The sequence below is a fragment of the Leptonychotes weddellii genome, chromosome 5 (genome assembly GCF_054177405.1).
Source record: "Leptonychotes weddellii isolate Sample4059 chromosome 5, ASM5417740v2, whole genome shotgun sequence".
NCBI classification, from domain to species: Eukaryota; Metazoa; Chordata; class Mammalia; order Carnivora; family Phocidae; genus Leptonychotes; species Leptonychotes weddellii.
The window spans coordinates 5,806,792-5,831,726 of record NC_138373.1 but is presented as its reverse complement, the minus strand read 5'-3'; the positions used below and the strand labels follow the sequence as shown (position 1 = coordinate 5,831,726).

The 24,935-nt window shown below is 53.3% G+C and overlaps 2 protein-coding genes across 7 annotated transcripts; one reads left to right on the top strand and one right to left on the bottom strand.

Moving 5' to 3' along the window:
- The first annotated feature begins 93 nt into the window (after positions 1-93).
- PTCD1 (pentatricopeptide repeat domain 1) lies at positions 94-17,806 on the top strand. 6 transcript variants are annotated; one of them, XM_006748267.3, is made up of 9 exons: positions 94-215; positions 2,422-2,902; positions 5,108-5,248; positions 7,836-8,054; positions 10,356-10,457; positions 12,361-13,068; positions 14,142-14,258; positions 14,881-15,063; positions 16,713-17,806. In XM_006748267.3, exons 2-9 carry the CDS (start codon positions 2,444-2,446, stop codon positions 16,893-16,895), a joined length of 2,112 nt encoding a protein of 703 aa, XP_006748330.2. In that variant the 5' UTR covers positions 94-215; positions 2,422-2,443; the 3' UTR covers positions 16,896-17,806. The 6 variants fall into 6 exon arrangements, with proteins under 6 accessions (XP_006748330.2, XP_030875099.2, XP_081675452.1 ...); XM_031019239.2 differs by having other exon boundaries at positions 200-215; positions 2,384-2,902; XM_081819326.1 differs by having other exon boundaries at positions 212-229.
- BUD31 (BUD31 spliceosome associated protein) lies at positions 17,339-24,848 on the bottom strand. The gene is made up of 6 exons (XM_081819333.1): positions 24,642-24,848; positions 23,498-23,629; positions 22,960-23,080; positions 19,442-19,564; positions 19,041-19,207; positions 17,339-17,583 (listed from the first exon to the last, which is right to left on the bottom strand). Exons 3-6 carry the CDS (start codon positions 23,051-23,053, stop codon positions 17,533-17,535), a joined length of 435 nt encoding a protein of 144 aa, XP_081675459.1. The 5' UTR covers positions 23,054-23,080; positions 23,498-23,629; positions 24,642-24,848; the 3' UTR covers positions 17,339-17,532.
- Between the last annotated feature and the right edge of the window lie 87 nt (positions 24,849-24,935).

Genomic DNA, 24,935 nt, shown 5'->3' with positions numbered 1-24,935 from the left:
TGTCCAGACCCGGCCAATAGAGCGGGGAGTACGGGACGCTCCGCTAGGCCAGGCTAGCCGCCAGCCGAACTCCCGTCTCTCCTCGCGGCCCGGGGTAACCCGCCTCCGCGCGTACGGGGTGGGGAGTTCGCGTCGCGGAGTGCGCCTGCGTGAAGCCTGCAGCGGCGTGCGCGTCGGAGAAGGTCTCTGGGAACGAGACCCTGGTCCGCGGCGCGGTGAGGCGGGCGCGGTGAGGCGGGCGCGGTGAGGCGGGCGCGGTGAGGCGGGCGCGGTGAGGCGGGCGGGGTGACGCGGCGGGGTGACGCGGAGCCGGACTGGGGGTGACTTGGGGCGGGAGTCCGGGCTGCATTTGCTGGGCCGGACTTTTTGAGTGAGTTCCTGTTTGACCTTTACTGGAGCCCCGTTCCCGGGCGGGGACAGGACGGAGGGGCAGCGAGTGTCGCAGCCGGGGTCAGGGCCGGGGACGTCTAGTGAGACCACGGAGGCTCCAAAGGCCAGTGTGGAGGGGGTCGGGCCGGCCAGAGGGCCCCGGGGAGCGTCTGGGGAGGGGCCGGTCCCCCAGAGAGGACAGCGGCAGCGCGTCTCTAATTCAGGGGTTATTAGCTTGGGCAGGTGAATGAACTTGGGTAGAAAGAAAATTGCATCTTTAGTTTTCTCTGTGTGAAATGAGCATTTCCTTCCGTGACTGACGGAGTAGCGTTAACAGGGCCCTAAACTAAGTCGTGATTTCTAATGGAGATGAGTGTAAATGATGGCTGGAGACACAGTATCTGCAGCTAATACAAGCTATCAGGTACACCGATCCCTACTGTGACAGGATGGCAGGATCTTGGTATTAATGCGTCGAAAAAGCACTAATATAGGAGGAGTTTTTAAAAAACGTATTGATACCTATTTCGGTATCATTGGGGTTTTTTCTTGCAATGCGGTGCATTTCATTTAATGCATGTGAGCACTTTATCTAATGTGGCTACTTGAAAATGTAAAATTAGACCTCGGAAGTGATTGCAGATTGATTAATAACCGAGGCTCAGGAAGGGGAGTGACTTGCTGGGGGTCTTGGAGCAGTGCAGCCGAATGCAAAGGTGAGACTGGCTGGCTGTGGAGCTGGGCTGCCTGTGAACCCAGGTCTGGGTACCGTATTAGACAGCCTCTCTTGACCAGCACCCTGGTGACACTAGTACAGAGGGCCCTTAGCATTCCCTGTCTGGTGAGGCCTGCCGCTCTAACAGAAATGTAACTTGAGCATATATGTAATTTTACATTTTCTTTTTTTAAGATTTTATTAATTTATTTGACAGAGAGAGCAGGAGAGGGAGAAGCAGACTTCCCCGTTGAGGAGGGAGCCCGATGCTAGACTCCATCCCAAGACCCTGGGATCATGACCTGAGTGGAAGGCAGATGCTTAACCGACTGAGTCACGCTGGCGCCCCCTGATATTTTTTTATTGAAGAGTTTGAAGTGTGCAGACCAGGATCTCTAGCCTAGCACTGTCCAGTACAAATATAATGCAAGCACATATATGATTTAAAATTTTTAAGTAGCCACCTTAAAAAAAGCTTACAAATCGTGAAAACTAAGTTACATTTTTTTTAGCCCAATATATCCAAAATTATCATTTCGACATGTCAAAAGATTATTGTGTGTAATTTACCTTCTTTTTTTGGTATGAAATCTTTGAAATCTGGTGTGTGATTTGTTCTTAAAGTGTGTCTTCATTTAGACTGGACACATTTTAAGTGGTCAGTAGCCACATGTGGCCAGTGGCTACTATATTGAACAGCACAACTCTGGCCCATTTATCCATAAATTTTGCAGAAAAGGCATGCTTGAGTTAACTTCCTTGTGCAGAGGCCCAGAATGCTGTTTTTTTCTAATAATACATTATAATAGCTACAATTTTTAAAGCATCTATTAAATGAGATGTACTAGAAACATCTCATTGAATGTTTATAACCTTGTGGTGAGGTCGGTAGGATCATCCTCATCTTGCAGCTGAAGAAATCTAGGCACAGGAAGGTCAAGGGATGGGCCTGGTCCTAGAGCTCTGGCCAGGACTCAGACTCGGGTCTAACTTCCGTGCCTGGTCTCTTAGATCATGGCTTGATAATACCACTAGCTTATGTCTGTTGAGTGCTTACTGTGCCGGCACTGTGCTGCATGCCGTGTATCAGAGGCCTCGTTCAATTGTTGCTATGGTGCTTTGTGGGCGATGGTTCTAGTTAACCCCAGTTCACAGGGCAGGAGACTGAGACCAGAGCGGCGAGTGCCCAGGGACTCATGGGTGGTTCTTTGGCAAAACTGAAATCTGAACCTAGGCGTTCTAATCTCAGCACTCGTGCTTGTCACTTCTCTGTCTTCTCTCTGCCTTTTGTGACTACAGACCCAAGTAGTCTTCATTATGTTTCTGACCTGTGCCAGGCCCTGGAGGAGAAAGCCAGACATGGACCTCGCAAGATTGGCCCGGCTTTTCTCTGGACTCCGCCCTGTGGGACTGTCCACCCTCCAGCACCTTGGCCCTCTCGGAGCCAAATGGGCAGGAGGCAGGGAGGGGCCTGCATGGCTGAGGGCTGTGGGGCTGACTCGAGCCTGCAGCAGCTCCCCCTCACAGCTGCCCCTTGGCCAAGGGAACCCGAAGAACATGAGCAGCCTCAGCTCTGACCTGAGCCAGCCTGGCCCCACGGCCGCTCAGGAGGAAGAGGAGAGCTTTGGGACCCTCTCCAACAAGTACTCCTCGAGGAGAATGTTCCGAAAATCGACAGCCCAGTTGTATAACTTACGTCTCAGGGAACAGAATGCTGAAGACGAGGAAAGGGGGCTGGAGCCAGAGATATGGCGGGGCCGGAAAAACACGCCTTACTGGTACTTCTTTCAGTGCAAACACCTGATCAAAGAAGGGAAGGTGAGGGAACCTTTGGATTCTGTTGCTCCCGGTTCTACTTCCCTGGAAGCCCAGTATTTTGGAGGGGCCACCTTACCTTCCCGATCTCTAAATATTTGGATGCTTAGGGCTCTTCTGTCTTCACTCACCCTGGGTGCTGCATTGGGCAATCCACCAGCCCCCTGGCTTTCACACCACCCCCCCCTCCAATTGCAGTTCTCATGTTCGTATCTCCAGCCCAGCCTTCCCAGTCTGCATATCCAGCTACCTCACCAGCTCCCTTATGCTCACCTACATGGGCCTGAAAGTTTGGTTTCCAGCCTTGTTTTCCCTACACTGTCGTCATCTCACTAAATGGCAATTGCATTGTTGCATCTGCCCAGGCCGGAAGCCTTTGGGCCGTCCCTGACTCTTCTCTTTCTCTCACCAGCTGGATCTTCAAAATGTTGCCAATCCTCACACTTTGCACAGCGCTACCCCTGAAAGCCCAGGCCTCGCCTTATCCTCACCCCCTCAGCTATCACGACACTTGTCACTGAGCTCCCTGCCGCCCTTACCACCTCCTTCTCCCACGTCTGCGCGCAGTACAGAGCCACCCTGTTAAAGCAGATTATGTTACTCTTCCTTCCAGGACCCTCAGTGTGTTCGATGACACTGATGTTCATTTTCTTAGGTGTTGATAATGACATTGTATTTATGTTAAAAATCTCTTAGAGGTGTGTGTTGAAGATCTGGGGAATGAAATGATGTAATGTCTAGAAATGTGCTTTAAAAAATTCATTTTGGGGGTGCCGGGGGGGCTCAGTTGGTGAAGCGTCCAACTCTTGATCTCCGCTCAGGTCTTGATCTCCGCTCAGGTCTTGATCTCAGGGTCGTGAGTTCAAACCCCACACTGGGCTCCAATTTAGGTGTGGAGCCTACTTAAAAAAAAAAAAATCAGTTTGGAGCAGGAGTACAGGGTATGGATGAACAAGATTGGCCAAATTTAATAACCATTGTAGTTATACTATTCTCTTTACTTTTGTGTATATTTGAGCTGTTCCGTAACGAAAAGTTGAGAAATAAAGGGAAGCCAAAGCCCTCAGAATAGCTTATGAAGCCTGCAGGGTCTGCCTTCCACCCCCCCTTACCTCTCTACTCTTACCTCTTCTGCACGGTGCTGCAGCCATCCCGGCCTCCTCTCTGTTCCTCCAGCTCCAACTCCCAGGCACACTCCTGCCTCAGGGCCTTTGCACAGGCTGTTTTTCTCAGACAGTGTTGTTCCTTCCCTCACCTCTTTCAGATCATTGTTCTGTCACCTTCTGGGTGAAGCCCTGCTTGGCTGTCATATCTAAAACTGAATCTCCCATCCCCTTCTTCAGGCGCTTCTTGCTTTATTTTTGTTTTAAAACCTAACATCATTTGACACAGTATATATTTTTCTTAGTTATCTCACTCGGCGTAGGTCTTTCCACACTAGAAGACACGTTCCGTGAAGGAGTCCCCTCTTGTTCACAGCTGTATCCCCAGCAAATAGACCTTGCCTGGTACATAGCAGGATTCAGTCATTACTGGTTGAACCACTGGATGAAAAAGAAAATTAAGTTGTAAAGGAGTGAACTGAGGGTTTAAAGGGGATGGTGTAAGGAGTGGGTGGGGTAGAGATGACTGTGGGCCACGGGGCTTTGCAGCCAGAGGAAGCCGGTCACTCGGGGCTGCTGGGTTGCGCCATCACAGGAGTGTTGCTCTGAACGGCCCCCTGCGATCGTGCAGCACAGTGGCCCTGAGTGTGCAGAACCCGGTCTCCCATTCCCACTTAGACCCAGGGAGCTGGCGCTGCGGATGGGGTCACCCAGGAAGCAAGGGCAGGACAGATCCCGGGATTTGCAGAATGAACATTTTCTGAGGACTTACTGAGGGCCAGGCCCTGGCTCTACTGTAGGCCCACAAAGAGGCAAAGACATGGACGGCCCTGCTTTCAAGGAGTTCATCGTCTGGCTGGAGGGAAGGCAGCCATGGCAGTGGGCCAAGAGCCTTCATAGGTGGTGGGAGTTCAGTGGGCTTTTCCTCCTGGCCACCACAAAGCTCTCTTGCTGCAGAGCACAGGGACCAAGAGGCTGGTGGCAGAGGCCCAGAGCGGCTGTGTAGCTCCTGGGCAGGCCTGGGAGGGTCCCTCATTCTCAGTCTCCTTCCCTCTGCTGAGGGTCTCTGAGGCCGCCCTGAGCCCCCTCCCGTGTTCCCTCCCAGCTGGCCGAGGCCCTGGACCTGTTTGAGCGGCAGATGCTGAAGGAGGAGCGACTCCAGCCCCTCGAGTGCAACTACACGGTGCTGATTGGGGGCTGCGGGCGGGCTGGATACCTGAAGAAGGCCTTCCGCCTCTACAACGATGTGAGTGGGGGGCCCAGGGCTGGGGGCAGGGGGCGAGGCTCCAGAGAGCCTGGGCTTTAGAGGCAGAGAGAGCCAGGCACGCATGGTGGGATGTCACCTGCGGCCAGACTAACCTCCCAGCCTCTGTTTCATCCTCTGTAAAGTGGAGGTGATCTTGGATGATGACATGAGATGCGCTGGAAGGTCCTCCAGCACCTGCCTTGACTGCGGCAGGGCCCACATGCCCCCTTCCTTCTCCACCGTTGCCCCAGGTGTGTTCACGTCCCCTCACCCCTACTTACTCCCCACACCGGACACACATGCGCACTTGGCTTCCAAAGCTGGTCCTCTGAAAAGGGCTTTCATTCCCTCTTGGAAGATGGTTTCGCTTTATATTCATCCACTTCCTGTGTTGTATTTATTGTTCTCACAGCCAGGAAGCTGTTTCCTCTGTGAGCCGAGAAAGAGCTTTGCCTAGGAGGTTAGTAGGCTCTAGGAGGAGTGATCCCACCCTCTCTCGCCGCCAGAAGCAAGACTTCTTGTCATCTGGGATGTGCCTGCCCGAGGCCGGGTCATCTCTAGCTGGAAGCAAGGGGGAGGAATTGTGGTTACAAACAATAAAGTGACATATCCTCTAATAGACCTAATGAAATATCATGGTGGGGAATGACGGGAGGCTTCCCTGACCAGCAGAAAAGCGTTCAGGTGCTAAGTGAGGGGTGGCTGGTGCCAGGGGGGTGTTTCCTATGGTTCTTGGTTCACAGTCCGGTAACAGCCCTTCCTCACATGCGCAGGATCCTTAAGTGACTTACAACCTGTCACCTCAGAGAAGTGCAAGTCTTTCTTGCCTTAAGTTACTCTCCATCAATTTGCTGCTTATTTTTTTTTAATTTTTTATTTTGGAACACTTTCAGGTTTATGGTAAAGCTGCAAAGACAGTAGAAAAAGTTCCCAAATACCTGTCACCCAGCTAATCCCCATATTAGCATCTCACGTAGTGACGGTGCATTTGTCAGAACTAAGAAACCACTGGTACATGACTGTGGATGAACTACAGATTTTACTTGGATCTCACCACATTTTTCCACCAAGATACTCTTTCTATTCCTGTATCCAGTCTGGGTTCTCCATTTTGTGACATTTTTGGAGTTTCCTTTTTTTCCCCCTGACATTGACAGATTTAGGGAGTATTGGTCAAGGATTTTGTAGAATGTCTCTATATTTATACTTTTCTTTTTTTTTTTTTTAAAGATTTTATTCATTTATCAGAGAGAGAGCACAAGCGAGGGGTGGGCCGAGGGAGAAGCAGACTCCCTGCTGAGCAGAGGCTTAACCGATGGAGCCACCCAGGAGTCCCTCCATTTGTATTTTCTTGTGACGAGGCTGGGGTTATGGGCTCGGGGAAGGGCTATCACAAAGGTAAAGTGCCCTTTTCCTGTCAGGGGACTTATCAGAGAGGACACGTACCTTGGTCACTTGGCGAAAGTGGTGTTTGCCAGCTTTCTCCACCTCTACTATTTTTCCTTTGCCATTTTCTGTGCATGTCCTTTGCAGCCCTTATTACTGTTGTTGATTACTTGTTTGTCTGTTATGTTTCCTCCTGTGCTGGAGTGGAAGCTCGATGAAAACAGGCTGTGTCTGTCCTGTAACCACTGGTGGCCAGTGCCCAGCCTGTAGTAAGTCCTCAGGACACATTTGTCGTGTATGTGAGGATGCACACAGCATACATCATCCTCAAAGTCGGGATCATGATCCTCATTTTTCAGATGAGGAAACAGAGACCCAGAGAGATGAAGGGCCATGTCCAAGGTCACCCTGCTTGAGAGCATTGGGGCTGGGATTTGAGCCCCAAATGGCCTGACTCTGAGAACAAGGCTCTTTACACTCTGCAAGCAGTTTGTCACCTGTGCTCGGTCAGATGGCCCTTCTCTGGGAAAGAGCACTGGGTTTACCAGGAGCTTCTCAAACTCCAGCTTGCTCAGTCACCTGGAGGGCTTGATAAGCAGAGTGGCAGCCTCACCCCCGGGTTTGTGACTCTGCAGGGCAGTGGGGGGTGGGGGGTGGGGAGGAGGTCCTGAGATGCTGCAGTGACATGCTCCTGGCTGCTGCTGGTCTGGGGGCCACTCTCCTAGCTGACCCTCACAACAGCCTTTAAAGGTAATGGTATCATCCCCGTTTTTCTGACAAGGAGCTAACTTGCCCACGACCCCTCAGTTAGTAAATGCTGGAGCTGGGGTTTGATTGTCCCCTCCTTCCTTTTCCCAGACCAGCTCCACCACATGGGTCTTAACAGTTAGGGTGACCTGGGAGCATCAGGAGGATCCTGCTATAGGCATCTCAGGCCCAGAGTGGGCTGACGGCCATGGGGAGGATGACTTTTTGCTTGGTGCGTCTGGATGCAGGGTCCATTTTCAGAGCCCTCTGGCCAAGTCAGGGTTTTGGAGGAGGAGGCTCTGACATGTCACTCAGTTCCGCCTTAGCACAGGCCCTGCTAGCGGATCTGTTTAATGCAGGAACAGGGTCCTCTCTAGCTTTCCCTCAGGGTGGATGTCACCTGTGTGTCCAGCTGACCCCAGAGCCACCTCCAGATGTCTTCCCATCTCCACAGATGAAAAAACGGGACCTGGAGCCCTCAGATGCCACATACACAGCCCTGTTCAACGTCTGCGCCGAGTCCCCCTGGAAGGACTCTGCACTGCAGAGTGCCCTGAAGCTCCGGCAGCAGCTCCAGGCCCGGAACTTCCAGCTCAACTTGAAAACGTACCATGCCCTGCTGAAGATGGCGGCCATGTGTGCAGACCTCAGGATGTGCCTCGACGTGTTCAAGGTGAGGTTGCCCCTTCCTTCCTTCTCCCCACTGCGCGGCCGGTCCCACGTGGCAGATGTGAGGCTGTGGCTCACTGTCCCTCACGGGAGGGTTCAGGGGCTGATGAGGAGTCGGGCTCGGGTTCACCAACTCTCAGAAGCCTCAGTCTGACAGCTAAAGAGGTCCCACCCCTAGGAGGGCGGTGGGCTGCGTGTGCTGTGACTCCGTGTGTGGGACCCCTTGGTGCCGCAGCGGGGGGCGGGGCTTCAGAGCGCCAGGGATGAATCCGTGCTCCCCAGGGAAGGCCTCCTGCTTAGAACAGTGAACAAAAATCCCCGGTTTCCAGGAGGTGCCAGGTTCGAGGGAAGCAGGGGAGTGGGGGCCTGGGAGTGCTGAGCAGGGACCTGTCTGTGTCAGGGCTTTGGCCCAAAGCCTCTTTTTTCTTTTTTTTTTTTAAAGTGTGCTCCATGCTGGAGCTTGGAGCCCATGTGGGGCTTGAACTCTTGACTCTGAGATCAAGACCTGAGCTGAGATCAAGATCAAATGGGCCACCCAGGTGCCCCCTGTAGCCTCTTATTCCCCGGCTGTAAGGAGGGTTTTTATTCCCAGTTCCAGAGAAGGAGACAGTGAGGGGGTTTAAGCAGGGAGGAGCATGAGCAGGGTGGTGGTTCTGCCCGCTCAGGTTGGGAAGGGAGACAAACATGAGTGAACACCTAAAGGAAGGCTCTAGGTCCCCACGACCAAACCTCAGGAGAACCTCGGCACACCCTTGGCAGCCTCGTCTTCCCTCAGGCCCATGGGCAGGGCACGCTTGCTCTCTGCTCTTAGGTTTGGTCTCGCTTTTTCCATCGCTGACTGACGCTTTTCCTCACTGCACGTTGTGAGGTCGCGCCTGCCACCCGCAGGACAGACGACCTGATGGGCTGTCCAGGCACCACGTGGTGCAGAGCAGCCTTTGACCAGACCGTGGGTTGGCTGCCTTGAGCTGGCCTGCCCTGCAGGAGAGGCAGGATCATGGGGTCTCGAGCCTGGAGACCTTGAGAGTAACGCAACCCTCCGAAGGGTGCTGTGTGAGAGGCAGGTAGTTGAAGCTTCCAGAAGAGGGCAGTGTGGCTGCTAGGCCCCTGACCTGTGCAGAGATGCCATTGATATTTTATGCAGGTCACTCTAGCTGGTGGGGGAGAGGGACCAGTTAAGAGACAGCTGTGATTGTCCAGGAAGAGGGAGCACAAACTAAAACCTCCCTGAGAGGGGCGCCTGGGTGGCTCAGTCGTTAAGCATCTGCCTTCGGCTCAGGTCATGATCTCAGGGTCCTGGGATTGAGCCCCGCATCGGGCTCCCTGCTCGGCGGGGAGCCCGCTTCTCCCTCTCCCTATGCCCCTCCCCCCTGTTCATTCTGTCTCTCAAATAAATAACTAAAATCTTTAAAAAAAATTGGGATGCCTGGGTGGCTCAGTCGGTTAAGCGTCTGCCTTCGGCTCAGGTCATGATCCCAGGGTCCTGGGATCGAGGTCCGCATCGGGCTCCTTGCTCAGCGGGAAGCCTGCTTCTCCCTCTGCCTGCCACTCCCGCTGCTTGTGCTTTCTCTTTCTCTCTAATAAATAAATGAAATCTTTAATAAATAAATAAATAAAAAAAATAAAACCTCACTGATGTGGAAGGTTTGGTGACAGAAGTGGGGATGGGAGAGCGGCAGTGGTGGGGTAGGGTGGGGACAGCCATGCTCACAAGAGGGACAGAGGAAGACAGGCTCGAGGAGGAGCCCCTGAGGGGCTGAGAGGTGGAAGAACGTTTCAAGAAGGCAGTGGCCAACCCCGACAGGCCTGAGGGAGGCCAGGGGTAGCAAGCGCCACGAGCACGTGCCGTGGGCAGGCACCACCCTCTGTGGTGAGGTTGTTCCAGACACCCTCTAGGGGGGTCCTGCCTGTGACCCCGCTCTAGGGATGAGGAGGCTGGGGCCGGGGAGCTTCCTGCCGTGTCCACACTCACAGGTGGCCAGTGGCAAAGCTGGGACTTGAAGCCAGCTCTGTGCAGTTCCAGTGCCTCAAGCACAGGGGCTAAAAGTGGCTGCTGGCGTGGTCTTTGCAGAGGGGCTGCCCAGAAGTGATCGCGCCAGCCAGGGAGAGCAGCCTGGAAGGAGAGGAGGAGGGAGTGCAGAGAGGAGCTGGTTCTGAGCCACCCTCGAGCCACATTCACGTCCCGCCTCTTCAAGGTGCACGGCCCGGGGCCTGCCCCAGGAGTGTCTGCCCTGAGTCAGAGCCCCCGGGCCCCGGCCCGGGCTCTGCCACCAGTTCTCACCACGGCCTCCACTCCCTCCTCCAGGAAATCGTCCAGAAAGGGCATGCAGTCACAGAGGAGACCTTCAGTTACCTGCTCATGGGCTGCATCCAGGACAAGAAGACAGGTTTCCGATACGCCCTGCAGGTCTGTCCCTCACCGCTCTGCCTTCCTGCCTCTCATGCTGTCCCCCTTCTCCTGTGCACCTGTATCGGGCACAAATGATGATCACATGTGCATTTGAGCTCCTGCGACTGCCCCATGCTGGGTGTTTTTACGTTTGCAATATTTTGGCCTTCGCAAAGCACACTGCTCCCCACCGTTTTACAGATGGCAGGGGGAGGAGGCCCGAGGAGGCCGCATGGCTGCCCTCCAAGTGAGGGCACAGCCAGCCCGCGCTCTTTCACTTGCTGAGTGGCCTTTTGGGCAGCTAGCTCATATCGGCAAAGCTTACAGTCTTGCCCAGAGTGCTTGTTCAGCCCACCTCCCACAGGCCCCCACTCAGCATTTCTGCATGTAGTCCTGAGAGATTCTCACAGACATCAGGGTTGAGATACACTGCTCTGATTCTACCTTAGATCCCCAGAGAGAACCTCCCCCACCCCCAGTCCAGTGGTAGCAATGGTACCACAGGTGGGAATGACCCAGAGCTCACCTAGAGCCCTCCAGCTTAAGGTGGGGCCTACAGACCGGCAGCATCAGCCTCACCTGGGAAGTTGTCAGAAAAGCAGGGTCTCAGCCCCACCGTGGGCCTACTATGTCCAGATCGGCATATCAGCAAGCTCCCTAGGTGGCTTCTCACCATGGCCTCCCTATGTGGAGGCTGAGCCCCAGGGACCTGGGACAGCCCTGGACCAGATGCTTGCCTTCCCTCTGGAAGCAGTAGCTTTCTAGTGAAAATCAGCCAAGATCTAGTTCCTCCCTTTCTTTGTTCTAGATCTGTTCTAGTTAGAAACGGTCTGTAGTGCTAATAGCTGGTTTGTGTTGTGCATTTATTAAACTGCTCAAGCTAGGTACTATCAGCCCCATTTTACGGATAAGGAAAGTGAGTCTCACAGAGGTTAAGTAACTGGCCTAAGGTCTCACGGCTATGAAGCAGAGCTGGGATTTGAACCGAGGTCCATCCCAACTCCTAGAGCCCGAATCCCTGCTAAACCTCAGTTCTGTCAATGCTTCCCCGTGGAGGTGCCTGCTCAGACCCTTGCCCTCCTTAAGACCCTCTCAGGTGTGCAGCGGACCTCTTGCAGGCCGTCCCCACCTGGGCCTGAACGGTCCCTGCCTTGTCTGTACACTTATCCCTGATGAGGACAGGAAGTCAGATGTGAGCTCTCGTCCCACTGAATGTGACCGTTCTTTGAGCCTGCAGACAAAGAATCCAGTGTGACCAGTGAGCCCTGTGTGGCATTTTAGGAATGGCGTGGTCTGGGTGTCAGAGTGACCCAGACATGACCAGAGCGGTCCTTTGTGGAGAACACACTGAGTGTGCTAGGCGCTGTGCTGTGGAATGAAAATGATCTCATCTCAAGAGGAGATAGGGCTGCCTGGACCCCCAGCTTGGGAGGTGCTCTTCCTGGTTGAGCCCCCTTCCACCGTGCCCGCCCTGTGCTCTCATACTTCCTGGAGGCTGCATGGGACAGGGCACACAGTGGGCACTCGAAGTGCCGCTAAATCCATTTCTTAAGTCAGCCTAGACTCTTCCAGAACCTAGCCTCTGTGATTGTCCCTCCCCAGAGAAGTACAGAGAAGGTGGGCAGAGACCCAGGGCAAAGTCTGTTCCCAGTACAGGGGCCCTGGGAGGAGGCAGAGAGGTGAAAGTGGAGAACAGTTTTGGGGTGAGCTAGAGAGAGGAAAGGAGTAGCGCCCCCGTGAAGTCTCCGCAAGTCCTCAGATTCTTAGGATCCTTAGTTGTCTAGAGCCTGGCATCGGGTTAGGTGCTCTCCAGCTCCTTCCTGGCCCCTTGCACTTGCTGAATGGTTGTTGACTGCTCGCGTCTGCTCACTGACAGCTCTTCTGAGAAGGAGCACGGAGCTGAGCTTGTCTCTGCCGGCAGGTGTGGAGGCAGATGCTGAGTCTGGGGCTCCAGCCAAGCCAGCATGGCTACAACCTGCTCCTGGGGGCAGCTCGAGACTGCGGCTTGGGGGACCCAGAGGTGGCCTCAGCACTGCTCCTGAGGCCCAGGGAGGAGACGGTCACGCTCCAGCCCCTGGCACGTGAGTTTTGGGCAAAGAGGAGAGCCCGGGCCCGGCTGGGCGATGGCATGTCAGTCAGGCTGCACGTGGAGGCCCTGGAGAGGCAGCTGTTTCTGGAACCTTCTCAGGTGCTTGAGGGCCTTCCAGAGCCTCACAAAGCCAGAGCCCCCAGCAAGGCCCAGCCTGAGGTGGAAACTAAGACGGAGCCTGACCGCATGTTGGCCCTCACTTCCTTGGCCCCAGAACCTTCTCGCTGGGGGCTGGAGGCCAACCTCCTGACCTTGGGAGCAGTCCCCCCAGCTGTGGTCTCCTTTGGGACTGTGACCACCCCAGCTGACAGGCTGGCCTTGATGGGGGGCCTAGAGGGCTTCTTGGGTAAGATGGCAGAGCATGGGCTCCGGCCCAACATCAAAACCCTCACGCTGCTGGCTGAGGTGGTGGAGCCCGGGAGTCCCGCAGAGTCCTCACTGCTGACCGTCCTGGACACGTACCAGGTGGAAGCTGACGTGACGTTCTTCAACACACTGATGAGGAAGAAGAGCAAGCTTGGCGATCTGGAGGGGGCGAAGGTGAGGGGCTCGGAGGCGGGCACGAGGTTCAAGGCTGGGGCCCCTCCTTCCCGTTCCCTCTGACCTTCCGACAGCAGGACCTGGCTCCCCTGCAGGGGGCGTCATCTGATCCTGAGGTAGGTGGGCAGACTGACTAGAGCTTCCGTTCTGGGCCTGGGCTTGAGCCAAGCTGAGGATGGAGGGGTGACCGGCCGGCCGCGCTGCCCGTCCCCATTGAGGAGCTCACAGGTGGGTGTAGGCTGACGTCCTCACGCTGCCCGAGGGGCACGTGGCCTAAGAGCCTGGTGGCTGCTGAGTGTCCCCACACTTCGGCCACACCCCCCGACCCACACACACTGATCCAGCCGTCTGTGTTAGATGCTGTTCGAAGAGCTCCCCATCCGTTCCTCTCTTCGCTGACCACCCCACAAAGCTCTGCCAGTACGAGGCTTCCCCCGTTGCACAGATGGGGACACCGGAGCCCTCGTGCGATTTTGTCCACGTGTCTGTGACAGAGCACTGACCCGGGCTCTTGTGGGCATCAAAGGTGACAGGGACGCAGCCTCTGCCTTCAGGCCCTCAGTGCAGAGCACGCCGCCCTCTAGACAAGCTGAACAGGACAGGGCCCCTCCCTGAGCCGGCTGGGCTGCGAGGGCGTCCTCTTCCTCAGCCGCCGGCCCCCCGCAGCCTCAGCTTCACTTCCCACACTGTTGTCGTCCCGCCCTGGACTGTGGGGCCAGGGCCCTCGGAGACCACTGGTGCTCACCTGATGTTGAAGGCCTGAGTGCTGGGATGGACGGCCAGCAGAGGAGCAGAGAGGCATGGGAATACGCAGGGCTTCGGGGAGGGGGGCAGGGCGTGGTGGAGACGGGCTGGAAGGCCGGGGCTCCTCGCAGAGCCGCCCAACTCCGGGGAGCTGGGTGCTTGCGAGCCGGGCTGAGACCCGCACCCAGTGTGGTCACAGAGGGAGCGGGGAGGCCTCTGAGCAGAGCTGTGCCCCTGAGGTCTCCAGCCAGCCACGGGCTTCAGCTGAGAAGGCTCCTGCCAGGCCTGGTGGGTCACAGCTTACGGTAGTGCCGTCCCCGTCCCCACAGGCGCTGCTGCCGCTCCTGGCAGAAAGGGGCCTCACCCCCAACCTGCAGACCTTCTGTGGCCTGGCCACTGGGTGCCACAGGCCAGCAGACGGTCTGCAGCTGCTTGCGGACATGAAGGTGAGTGGGTCCAGGCCTGGTGGGGGGACCCATGGTGCTAACTTGGGGTGTTCAGGGAGAGAGCTGGGCCCTCCTGAACCCCCAGGCCTCTGCACCCGGACAGCACAGTGTGCATGGGGGCAGGGAGAGTGCGGTCGCTCTAGCTTGAGAGAAAGTGGACCCTGGTGATTTGCTGCAGGAACTGGCTTTGAAAACGTTAGAGTCTTGAAGGTGGTTACAGTGGGGAGAGATGGGGGGGTGGCAACAGGTCTTGGCCCCAACTCTGGAGGTAAGGGAGGCATGACAAGAGCAGGGATGTATCCGAATTCCGGGGGCAGGGGTTGCAGTAAACCCGCAACCAGGAGCCGAGGAGGTGGTCTCCTGTGCGTGGTTTACTGCCTGAGGCCATCGATCTCTGAGCGAGCTCTTCAGGCGGGGGAAGGTAGGCTGGGTGGGATGGACCTACAGTGCGGGGCACACGTGCTTTCCTTTGGAGCGGGGCGTACAGCCCGTCGTTGGCACCAGGTTCGGACCGTCTTGGCCTGGTGGCTGGTTGGCCTAATGGCCATCTGACACACACAGTGGGCTGCTTTGTCCCAACGACTGCCATCACCTTGCTGATCGAATGTCTGTGATGTTCCAGAAATCCCACATGACCCCCAACACCCACATCTACAGCACCCTCATCAACGTGGCCCTCAAGAAGCTGGACTACACCTATCTCATTAACATCCTGAAGCACATGAGGTGCAACAGTGTCCCGGTGAACGAGGTGGTCATCCGCCAGCTGGAGTTTGCAGCCCAGTACCCGCCCTCCTTTGATCGGGTGTGTGCGCCAACCTCTCACATGCCCGTCCTCTCTTTAACCATCCCGCCTCCCCCCGCCCCAACCCTGGGTCTGGCCTTCGGAACTGGAATTCCCTTGCGTTAAACTGTCAGTGGCTTCCCTTAGGAGAAATCCCAAATTCCTTAAACCACAGCCCATGAGTCCCTGTGGCCCACTTCATCTCTGGCCGCTCTTCCCTGGATTCAGTCAGTCCCACTGGCCTTCCGCCTCCTTCCCTTCTCGGGGTTTTTGTATTCCCTCTGCCTTGAGTAGGCTCCCCCTGTGTTTCCCGTAACTGGCTCCTCACCCTGTGGGTCTCATCGCTGACGGCTCTTTCTCAGGGGTGCCCTGCTGCTCCCTCCTGCCCACCACGTCCAGCCCTGTTGCTTGTCACTGTGTTTCACAACCTGTGATTACGCCTGCACAGGTGACTGTCACCTTCACAAAACCATAAGCCCCGCTCACCTGCCTCCCCGGTACCTGCCCATTGCCTGGTGCCCGATACAGACTGTTGTTTGTCCAGTGAACGGGGATGGCAGCCGGGCCGCGACAGAATCTGCTTTGTAATGTCCACTTCTCTCCCTGCTGTACTGAGGATAGCAGGTTGTGGGGGTTCGGATTTAGGGCCCACGGGAGTCAGACCCCATGTTGAGTGCCTCCAGAGCAGTTGTGGCCTGGAGGAGCACCATCCCAGTGGGGAGGGAGGGAGACGGGCAGGGACACACCAGGCATGGGGTCAGGGACCGCTGTGCAGGCGCAACACTTGAGGGCCATTTTGAGGGCTCAGTAAGAATCCGGGAGACAGCAATAGAGCATATGCCAGGCAGAGGGCGTAACTGGGCATCTGTGGACAGTTGGCTGTTAGTCTTGTCTGATTCTCCAGAGTTCTTTATGTGTTCTGGATACTCCTCTCTTGTCCCACGTTGCAGGTATCTTCCAGGTAGTGAATTTGTCTCTTTACTCTGTGGTGTACAGTCCTCAAGGGATCTTCTCAGGTTCAGTCCAGATACCAGACTACCACAGGCCTGGATCTTACTGGATTAAATCACATTCCTAGTCCCTTACGACCGTGACTTATTCTGTCTGTGCCTGTCAAGATTTGTTTTCTGTACTTTCAGGCTGGATTAGGTACCTACAAGTTTGGAATTGTTAAATCTTTGGAAGCCAGCTGTGTGTCATCGTTACCTTCGAATATATATTTTTGGCTGGTTTTTTTCCTACGTTATTTCTTTACCAGCTTTCTTTTGGCATCTGCCGGGCGCATCTTGTTTCCTCCCTTTCCTTCCCCTTCTCCAGAGACACTGCAGCAGTGCTGAGAGGACACAGGGGAGGCTCTCAGGCTGTGGGGGCAGAGGTAGCACCCAGGGAGTCTAGCTTGGGGGGCGGGGGGGGCTGTCCCTGGGTGTAACACAGCAGCACAAACTTCGAGGGACTGTTAGCAGATGGGAAGCTGGCCTGCCCCACAGCAGCTGTGTTTCTTGACAGTAAGCAACTCGAGTATCGAACAGTTTTCCTGCCCTCTTCCCTTAAGCACCTAGAAGCAAGAACAGCTTCCCTGAGGCCTGAGCCAGCAGCCATGGTCTGGCATGAGCCGTGTGTAGCGTGTGGTGACTAATGGCTCCTCTGACCCCGTCCTTTTCCACTTACAGTACAAAGAGAAAAACACCTACTTGGAGAAGATCGATGGCTTCCGAGCTTATTACAAGCAGTGGCTGAAAGTGATGCCAGCAGAGGAAACCCCCCACCCGTGGCAGAAGTTCCGGACCAAGCACCAGGGGGACCGAGACCCCATCACAGAGGCGGATGTGGACGGAGGCCTCGGAGGCAGGTGATGGGAGGCGCTGGGGGCCGCGAGCAGAGCTGGGACAAAGGGCACAGTGTTTACAGAGCTCTGCGGGAGCCCAGGGGCCACTCCACATCGGGCCTGTGCATGTGCTCGTGTGGCCTCAAGCCCGAGGAAGGGTCCGACCCAGAGTGAGGGAAGTAGCGTTTTGTAGGCATTGGGATGAGGACAAACACTGGGTCCAGGGTGCCTGACAAGTTCGTGGCAGGTCCAGGAGCAGCCTGACCCACCTTGGCACGCCATCTCTGGTCATCCTCGTCTGGGAGGTGGTCGTCCCCATCACGGATGAGGAAAGTGAACTTGCTCAGTCACACAGCACCTACAAGGTGGAGTCAGGACGGAGGCCCAAGGGTGACCGGTTTCTAGGGCCTGGCACTCGCCCACTGGGGTCCACAGTCCGCTGGCTCTCAGAAAGAATGAATGCAGGACCCAGAAGGTTTAAAAATTTTATTCCTACAAATCACGGCTGAGAAACACCAAAGCCTTTACATATAAAGACCATGCTCCAACTCAGGCCAGGAGCACTGCTCCGCGAGAAGAGCTGCTCCCAGGAAAGGGGGTGGCGCAACAGGCAGAAACCCGTAAGTCCCAAGTTCAGGGTGAAGACGGGTCAGGTCCTCAGGGCCTCAGCCGGAGCAGCCCCGGCAGCCGCAGTGTGTGCACTCGATGATCCGGCCCTGCAACAGAGGACAGCTGAGATGCTGCGCTCCTGCCACGCCCCCCTCATCCCCCGCAACAGGGGGGGCAACTGGACATTCACTGTCTACAGGACACTCCTCAGAAAATCTTCGTGACAGATACAATCATGCTGCTGACACTGAAGCTATACCTCTGTGTGCTGAATTTATGCACACTGTATGTACTTGACCCCCAAAAAGTAAAAAAAAAAAAATCTGTGAATGATTCTTGTTGTTCCATGAAGTGAGCATGACCTACCCTGCAGTCAGCTGGAAGTGGGTCTGCTACTGCTCAGGGGGCTCAGGGCCTCTGGGCTGGGGAACGTTCTAGTGGGGGCACAGGGGCAGAGGATGTGCACCGGAATCTGAGTGGCAGCAGAAGGGTCTTGTCCCTTGGGCCAGGTGTGCCCGGATGTCCGGCTGAGGGCCTGCCCAACAGACAGAAGGCCCTACAGCAGTGGTCTGTGTATACTTTCCTTTATTCTCTTTTTTGGAGGAGTAAGACCCTTACCTAAACGAACAAGATTAGATGGTGAAACTCAACTAAATCAAAAACAGGATCTACTCTGGCCACAGGGCTGGGGCAGTACCCCCAACCAAATGCCACCACAGAATCTGGGGGGGGGTGCGGTGGCTTCCGCCATTCCACCACCTCTCCATGCCATCAGAAAACTGGCACCCAGATTCTTCCCTTAAGGAAGAATTTGATGTCCTTGGGCCCTCATTCGATGTCCACTGCTCCCTGACTTTACAGATGATTCAGGGAGACAGAGCTGCCTGCTGAGCTAAAGCCCTTGGCCCAGAGTTTTATAAACCAGAACTGGTCTGCAACATCAAGGGACTGGTGATGAGGCACCTGTGTGACAGGTGGCCCCCTGGGAGGTGGGCAGTCTGGCCTGCCCGCCCAGCTGGGCCCACCATGGTCAGCCAAGGGGCCGCACTCAAAGGCGACCATGGCCTATGTCCCAGGAACCACCTCCCTCCCTCTGCAGTTCCATTTCAGAGAGGCTGACGCCATCAGCTCAGCAACTGCATGTGCAGCACTGTTCCTGAGCTGCCCAGTGAGTTTTAGAACAAAGTTCTGACAGAAGAAATACAACGGAACACATCTGAGGAGAAGGCCTGGAGAAAAGGGTACCTGGGGTGAGCATGCTCCCCTGACTCAGCCCTCCCCACCACCTAGGGGGTGGGTGTTCTCACCCCCACTTCCTATGTGGGGAAGGAATTCAATAACTTGCCCAAGGGTGCAGTTGAGTTGGCCCCCAGACCTAACACACGAGTGTTGCCACACTGCCCAGCATGGACTGCTCAGGAGAGGGACTCACTCCCTGGGGCATGGCCAGCAGGACAGTCAGCAAAATCATGTTCGATCCCTTGCGGTCAACTAGGGCAGACTTCTGAACTGAAAAAGTGACCTCAAACTCGATCATCAGACATTACAGGGGTAGAGACGTTACCACTTCCAGCTTGCTTTTGGGGACCCGGCAAATGCAGTTTGTTCCAAAATTGGTGTCCCTTGTCTGAATGCAGCGCAGGCAGCATAAGTTCTCATAGCCCTGCTTTTTCCACTTTGCTATCAGATTTTTATCTGCATAGCCTTCTTTAATACAGTATTCATATAGTTCTGTCAAAAAGAAGGGAAAGGGCATCAAACCATGGTATCACAAAGCTTCCCCAGCCCCGGCCCATCACTACTCTTCACTAGAAAGAATATTTAGCCAACGCCGACCCCTCCCCGCTTTTTTTTTTTTTTACCAGTAAGAAAACTTGACACTTGCTGAGGTTGCAAGAACAAGAACCATGAAATAAATGTGAAAGCTACTCAAGTTGGGGAGGCGGAGAGAATTTAGTTCATTACCTCTGCTTATGGCTTTCCTCTTGTAAAAGAGGTCAAAAATATACCGGGTTTTTTGGTGGTGGATCCTGAAGATAGGCCACAGAGATTCCACTTTCCTCTTTCCCTCATGAGGTTCTGTTTCAGCTGCGGAGAAAAAGGTGTGTCTTTGTTTTCTTGTGGCAGGTAGTGTTCATTGCACAGGATGCAGTGTTATTGTTTTTTTTAATTTTTATTTTTTTAAAGATTTTATTTATTTGACACAGAGAGACACAGTGAGAGAGGGAACACCAAGCAGGGGGAGCGGGAGAGGGAGAAGCAGGCTCCCCGCAGAGCAGGGAGCCCGATGTGGGGCTCCATCCCAGGACCCTGGGATCATGACCTGAGCCGAAGGTAGACGCTTAACAACTGAGCCACCCAGGCACCCTTAGTTTTTTTTTTTTTTTTTTAAGATTTTATTTACTTATTTGAGACAGAGAGAGAGATAGCAAGAGAAAAAGAGCACAAGCAGGGGGAGCGGCAGGCAGAGGGAGAAGCAGGCTTCCTGCATGAGCAGGGAGCCCGATGCGGGGCTCGATCCCAGGACTCTGGAATCATGACCTGAGCTGAAGGCAGCGGTTTAACCAACTGAGCCACCCAGGCACCCCCCTTTTTTTTTAATAACCAGGAATAAAGAATAAATCCTACTTCATACCCTCTACGTTGGCTATCATCAAAAAGACCATCACAAGTGTTGAGGATGTAGGAAAATTGGATCACAGGCCGCTGGTGGAAGTAACATGGTGCAGCCTCTCTGGAGAATAGGCTCTTTTTTTTTTTTTTTTAAAGATTTTATTTATTTATTTGAGACAGAGAGAATGAGAGAGAGAGAGAGCACATGAGAGGGGGGAGGGTCAGAGGCAGAAGCAGGCTCCCTAGCGAGCAGGGAGCCCGATGCGGGACTCGATCCAGGGACTCCAGGATCATGACCTGAGCCGAAGGCAGTCGCTTAACCAACTGAGCCACCCAGGCGCCCTAGAGAATAGGCTCTTGACTTTAGAGATGGCTCTTCCCCAGGAAGTTAAAGTTACCATAAGCCCTAGTGGTTCTCCTGCTGGGTATATAGCCCAGAGAACTGAAAACACACGTGCCCACAAAAACTCTCATGAATGTGCAAGCAGCAGTATTCACAACAGCCAAAAAGTAGAAACAATCCTGGTATCCATCAGCTGATGAATAGATCAACAAAACCTACCCACACCATGAAGAATCATTTAGCCAGAACAAGAAATGACCTGCTACAACACGGATGAACCTTGAAAACATGATGCCAAGTGAAAGAAACTAGTCCCCAAAGCCCCCCTACTAGATGATGATGTACAGAGAAAGTAGACGAGTGGTTGCTCAAACTGGGAGAGCTGGGGAGAAGGGGGAAGGGGGTAACTACCAAAGGGTGCAGGGTTTCTTCAGGAGGTAAGGGTTGCCCAACTCCGACTACACTGAACACTGTATAAGGGCAAATTTTACAGAATAGGACTTCAATCTCAATAGAGCTGTTATTTTAAAAGATAAAAAAATAAGCCACATGACTTAAACAGGATTGTTTCAAGTGGCAAGTCTCTTTCTGTTAGCAGTTACAAGTTGATCCTTGTCTACCACCTCCACTCAGTTTTTAGAGCAGAGGAGAAAGATAAGGAGTGGTCAAGAAAACTGTACCTCCATTTCTCCAACTTTGGGGCCATGCTATTACTTAAGATGTAGAGTTCAGCTCCACACACAGGATTCTGTGATCCAAGCAAAAGGCAGGTGTTGCAGACTGAGCAAGTGGACACCGTGCCTGCTGCGGCTGAGGCCCTGCTCTGGGTGCTGAAGACACAGCAGTGGGGCAGGCAGAGCCGCTCTGGGGTGGCATTCCCGGGGAGGGAGGCGGATCGGCACGCGGGGCTAAGTGGTAAAGGCCACAAAAAAGAAGAGAAAACAGAAGGGGAAGTGGGGACTGACATTTTATACAGGTGATCAAAGAAGGCACAAGGGGACATCTGATCAGAGTCCTCAAGAAACAAGGGAGGTGCTGGGTGAAATGGGGGAAGGGGGTCACAGGTGCAAGCTTCCAGTTATAAATAAATCCTGGGGAATGGTGACTACAATTTACAATACTGTATTGTGTATAAGTTGCTAAAAGAGTAGACCTTAAAAGTTCTCACAAGAAAAAGAAAAAACTGTGAGGTAATGGATCTTAAATTATTGTCAATCATTTCATAATATATACATACATCAAATCACATATAGCTAAAACATAAAATGTTTTATGTCAGTTAGATCTCAATTAAAAAGGTGGGGGGCAAACATGCTTATAAGGCATCTGGAAGCAGAGCCTCCCTCCCTGTGCTTTTGTCATTTCTCAATCTTTTAATCAAAGCAGCGCTCCCATTTTTAAAAAATCCCTTTTGGACCCATTTTCACAAGACCATGTGAACATTCTTGGACGTTGTTTTATACAGGTTCACACACAAAGTGGAAAGCGCCTTTCAGTGGGTGATGTGGAGTCCTGCCCCAGTGAGTGTAGGAAGAGAGGCCAGAGATATGGGCATCACAGCATAGACTAGATCTAGATTCCTGCCACTTGGTGAATGCCAAAAACTTCGAAAGAAATGTTCGATTAACTTCAAAACCTCAGCAACAATTCTTTTAAAATGTTAATTCTTTAAAAAACTAAATGTCCGTTATTTGTTTATGCTTGATTTTCAAATAGTTTAAAATCCTTACAAAAGCAGTTATTTAGGGGTGCTGGGGTGGCTTAGTCGGTTGAGTGTCCCACTCTTGATTTCGGCTCAGGTCATGATCTCAGGGTTGTGAGATGGAGCCATGTATCGGGCTCTGTGCTGGATGTGGAACTTGCTTAAGATTCTCTCTCCCCTGCCCTGACCCCCCAGGCCCCGCACTCTCTCTCTCTCAAAACATTTAAAAAAAAAAGCAATTGAGTAAGGGATCATACTGAGATCCTATAAGGCCAACAGATGCTCGTGGCTTCAGATAAGATTTCTAAAAAGACACTACACTGATTAATCAAGTTCAAGATCATACAGCATTCTGAGGAAACTGAACATGGTACATTCTGGAAAACTAGCAGATAATGCAAAAACAAAGTGGTGAAAACCGTGTCAGGGACCAGCAAGAAAAGTCTGGATAAAACTCTTAACGGAAAATGTGAACATGAAAAAGGACAGGATTTTCCAAGTAAACATTTTGTAAGACTCTAAATAGGTACTTAACCAGAACAGTAAGTAATTAGAGATAGACTATTCAATCTTTATTCTCTAAGACTTTTATATCAAAGTTGGCCCCAAAATGTCTTTGAGGACCTTTTTATTAGTGCCATCTTATTTTCCAGAACTCCTAATATTCTGAGTTAATAAGCAAACAAAACAGGTCAGTGTCTGGAGGCCACAGTGGGGCTGTCTGTGCCCATGTGATACCCGCATTTCTGCCTGGCCCCTGGAGACATCGAAGCCTGTGACTCTTAGACACAGCTCACCCAGTTAGAAACTCCCCCACTTACTTACCTTCTCTCATCTTTTGATCCAATTCATCCAGTGTTGGTTCGATCAACTCCCAACCATCTGGGGGAGCTTTCCGGCTCCTTTTCACTTTGGGCATTTTTTCTACAAGATAATTTGCAAAGATCTGGAGAAGGGGGAGAAATTAAATGGATTGGTTTCTGAACCTGAGCTCCCCAAAGGCCTTCACCAGCTACCCTTTTGGTGCACATTCCCTTCCCTAAATTTGTTTCCTCATCTGTAAAATGGGAACACTAGAATCTAGAAGATTTCATTATAATTATATGGAACATGCCTGCATTAAATGTGTTTAGTAGATTTTTCCCGTTATCCTTAACATCACCTATGAGCCTGGCCCTGTACTGGATGTTGGGAACAAAGAACAAGCAGTAAGACACAACTTCTGTCATTGGGAAGGTGACATTCTAGCAAGGAAACAGTGAGAAGGTAATTACAATACAGTGTGAGAAGGCCTATGGTTGGGAGAGCTGAGAAAACGAGGGTTTAAAAGGGAAAAAGATGGTATAGAGCCAAAGTACCTTACCGTCTGCTTCCCAAGAAGTATAACAGAAAGACCTCTGGTCTCTTCAGTTACAGGCTTAGGTTCTTGTCCAACTCTACCAATTACTCTGTGACTTTTGGGAGGTCACCTTCCCCTTCAGGTCCTCAGTCTTGCCTGTAAAATGAGGGCAGTGAATTAGCTGGATTGCAAAGAGTCTCTGAAACCCAACAAAGACATTACATAAAGGCAAAGTCATTATAAAGCCTATACAATAGGCCAGTACAAATCCAAAGAAAACATTTTTCAAGCCACATAGCATTTCCTAGCTGGCAAAGAGGATTCAGGTTAATTATCTCCTATTTTGAAGCACAGCAGACTCCTCTCTCCCAAACTCAACCAGTCCCTCCCTTTTGTGGGGTGCCTGACAGTTTACAAAGTACCCCAGCACCGGGCGCGCACACACACATCCCCAGGCTCCTTTTGATGAATTCTCCATTAGCGACCTTACAGGTGAGGAATGAAACTTCTAGAGGTAAAGTCCGGGTCACAACAGCTGAGAAGTGGCAGAGTATGATTCTGATTGGGAGGCTCCTGACTCCCAAATCTGTGGTCTTTACACGTGTCTCCCCTGCGCTGCAGCTAAAGATGGCCAGAACCTGGACCCTACCCCAGCGCGCACGGGCCGAGAAGACAAAAATACGGGATGACCACTTTGCTATGAGTCAGGGAAATTCGAGAGCCCTGGTCCATGTGTTACCCAGGGGAGGTAACAGGTAGGAGGCACCTGGATCAAGAGGTGGCAGCGCTCGGGAGAAGAAACGAGTGGAAAGGCGTTCGGAGCTTGGGAGGGACAACCTGAGGGTCGGGATAGTAGGAAAGGCTCCTAGAGACCACGGCATCTGAACCGGGCTTACAAGAACAAACAGTATTTAGACAGAAAACGTTCTCGGCAGAGAAAAGAGAGGGAGGAGGGGGTGCCTAGAAACAAGAAAACCCCCAAATCTCCTATTCTCTGGGCAGAACGAGCGAGGCGCCACCTCCTCTCGGGAACTCACTCTGACCTCCCGCTCCAGAGGCCCGAACCCACCCCTGTCCAGCCGCTCCGATCGCTTCTGGGCCAGTGCAGACCTCCGATTCCTGGTCCTAGCGGTTACCAAAGTACTGGAGAATACAGAAAAGGGCTCACCTGAAAACCCGTCACCGTCAGCCCCCACTTCTCTCCCGACGGCTTCCGCTTCCCAGGTGATAGCTTCCGGCTGGGGTCCTCGCGGAGCCCCTCCCTACCTCGCGCGGAGATTGCGTCACCTTAGGTGTCCGCAGTTTTGCCTGTATATAATTTTACAGCCGCTGTTGCCTTTTGCCCTCAAATTCCGCGGGGAGACCGGCAGGCTCACGCGTCTCCCCGGGGCGGGGGGGCCGGAGGCACTGTTGCCGGGGTAGCGTGCAGGCGAGCTTAGACTCAGGCGACGCGCGGGACAGT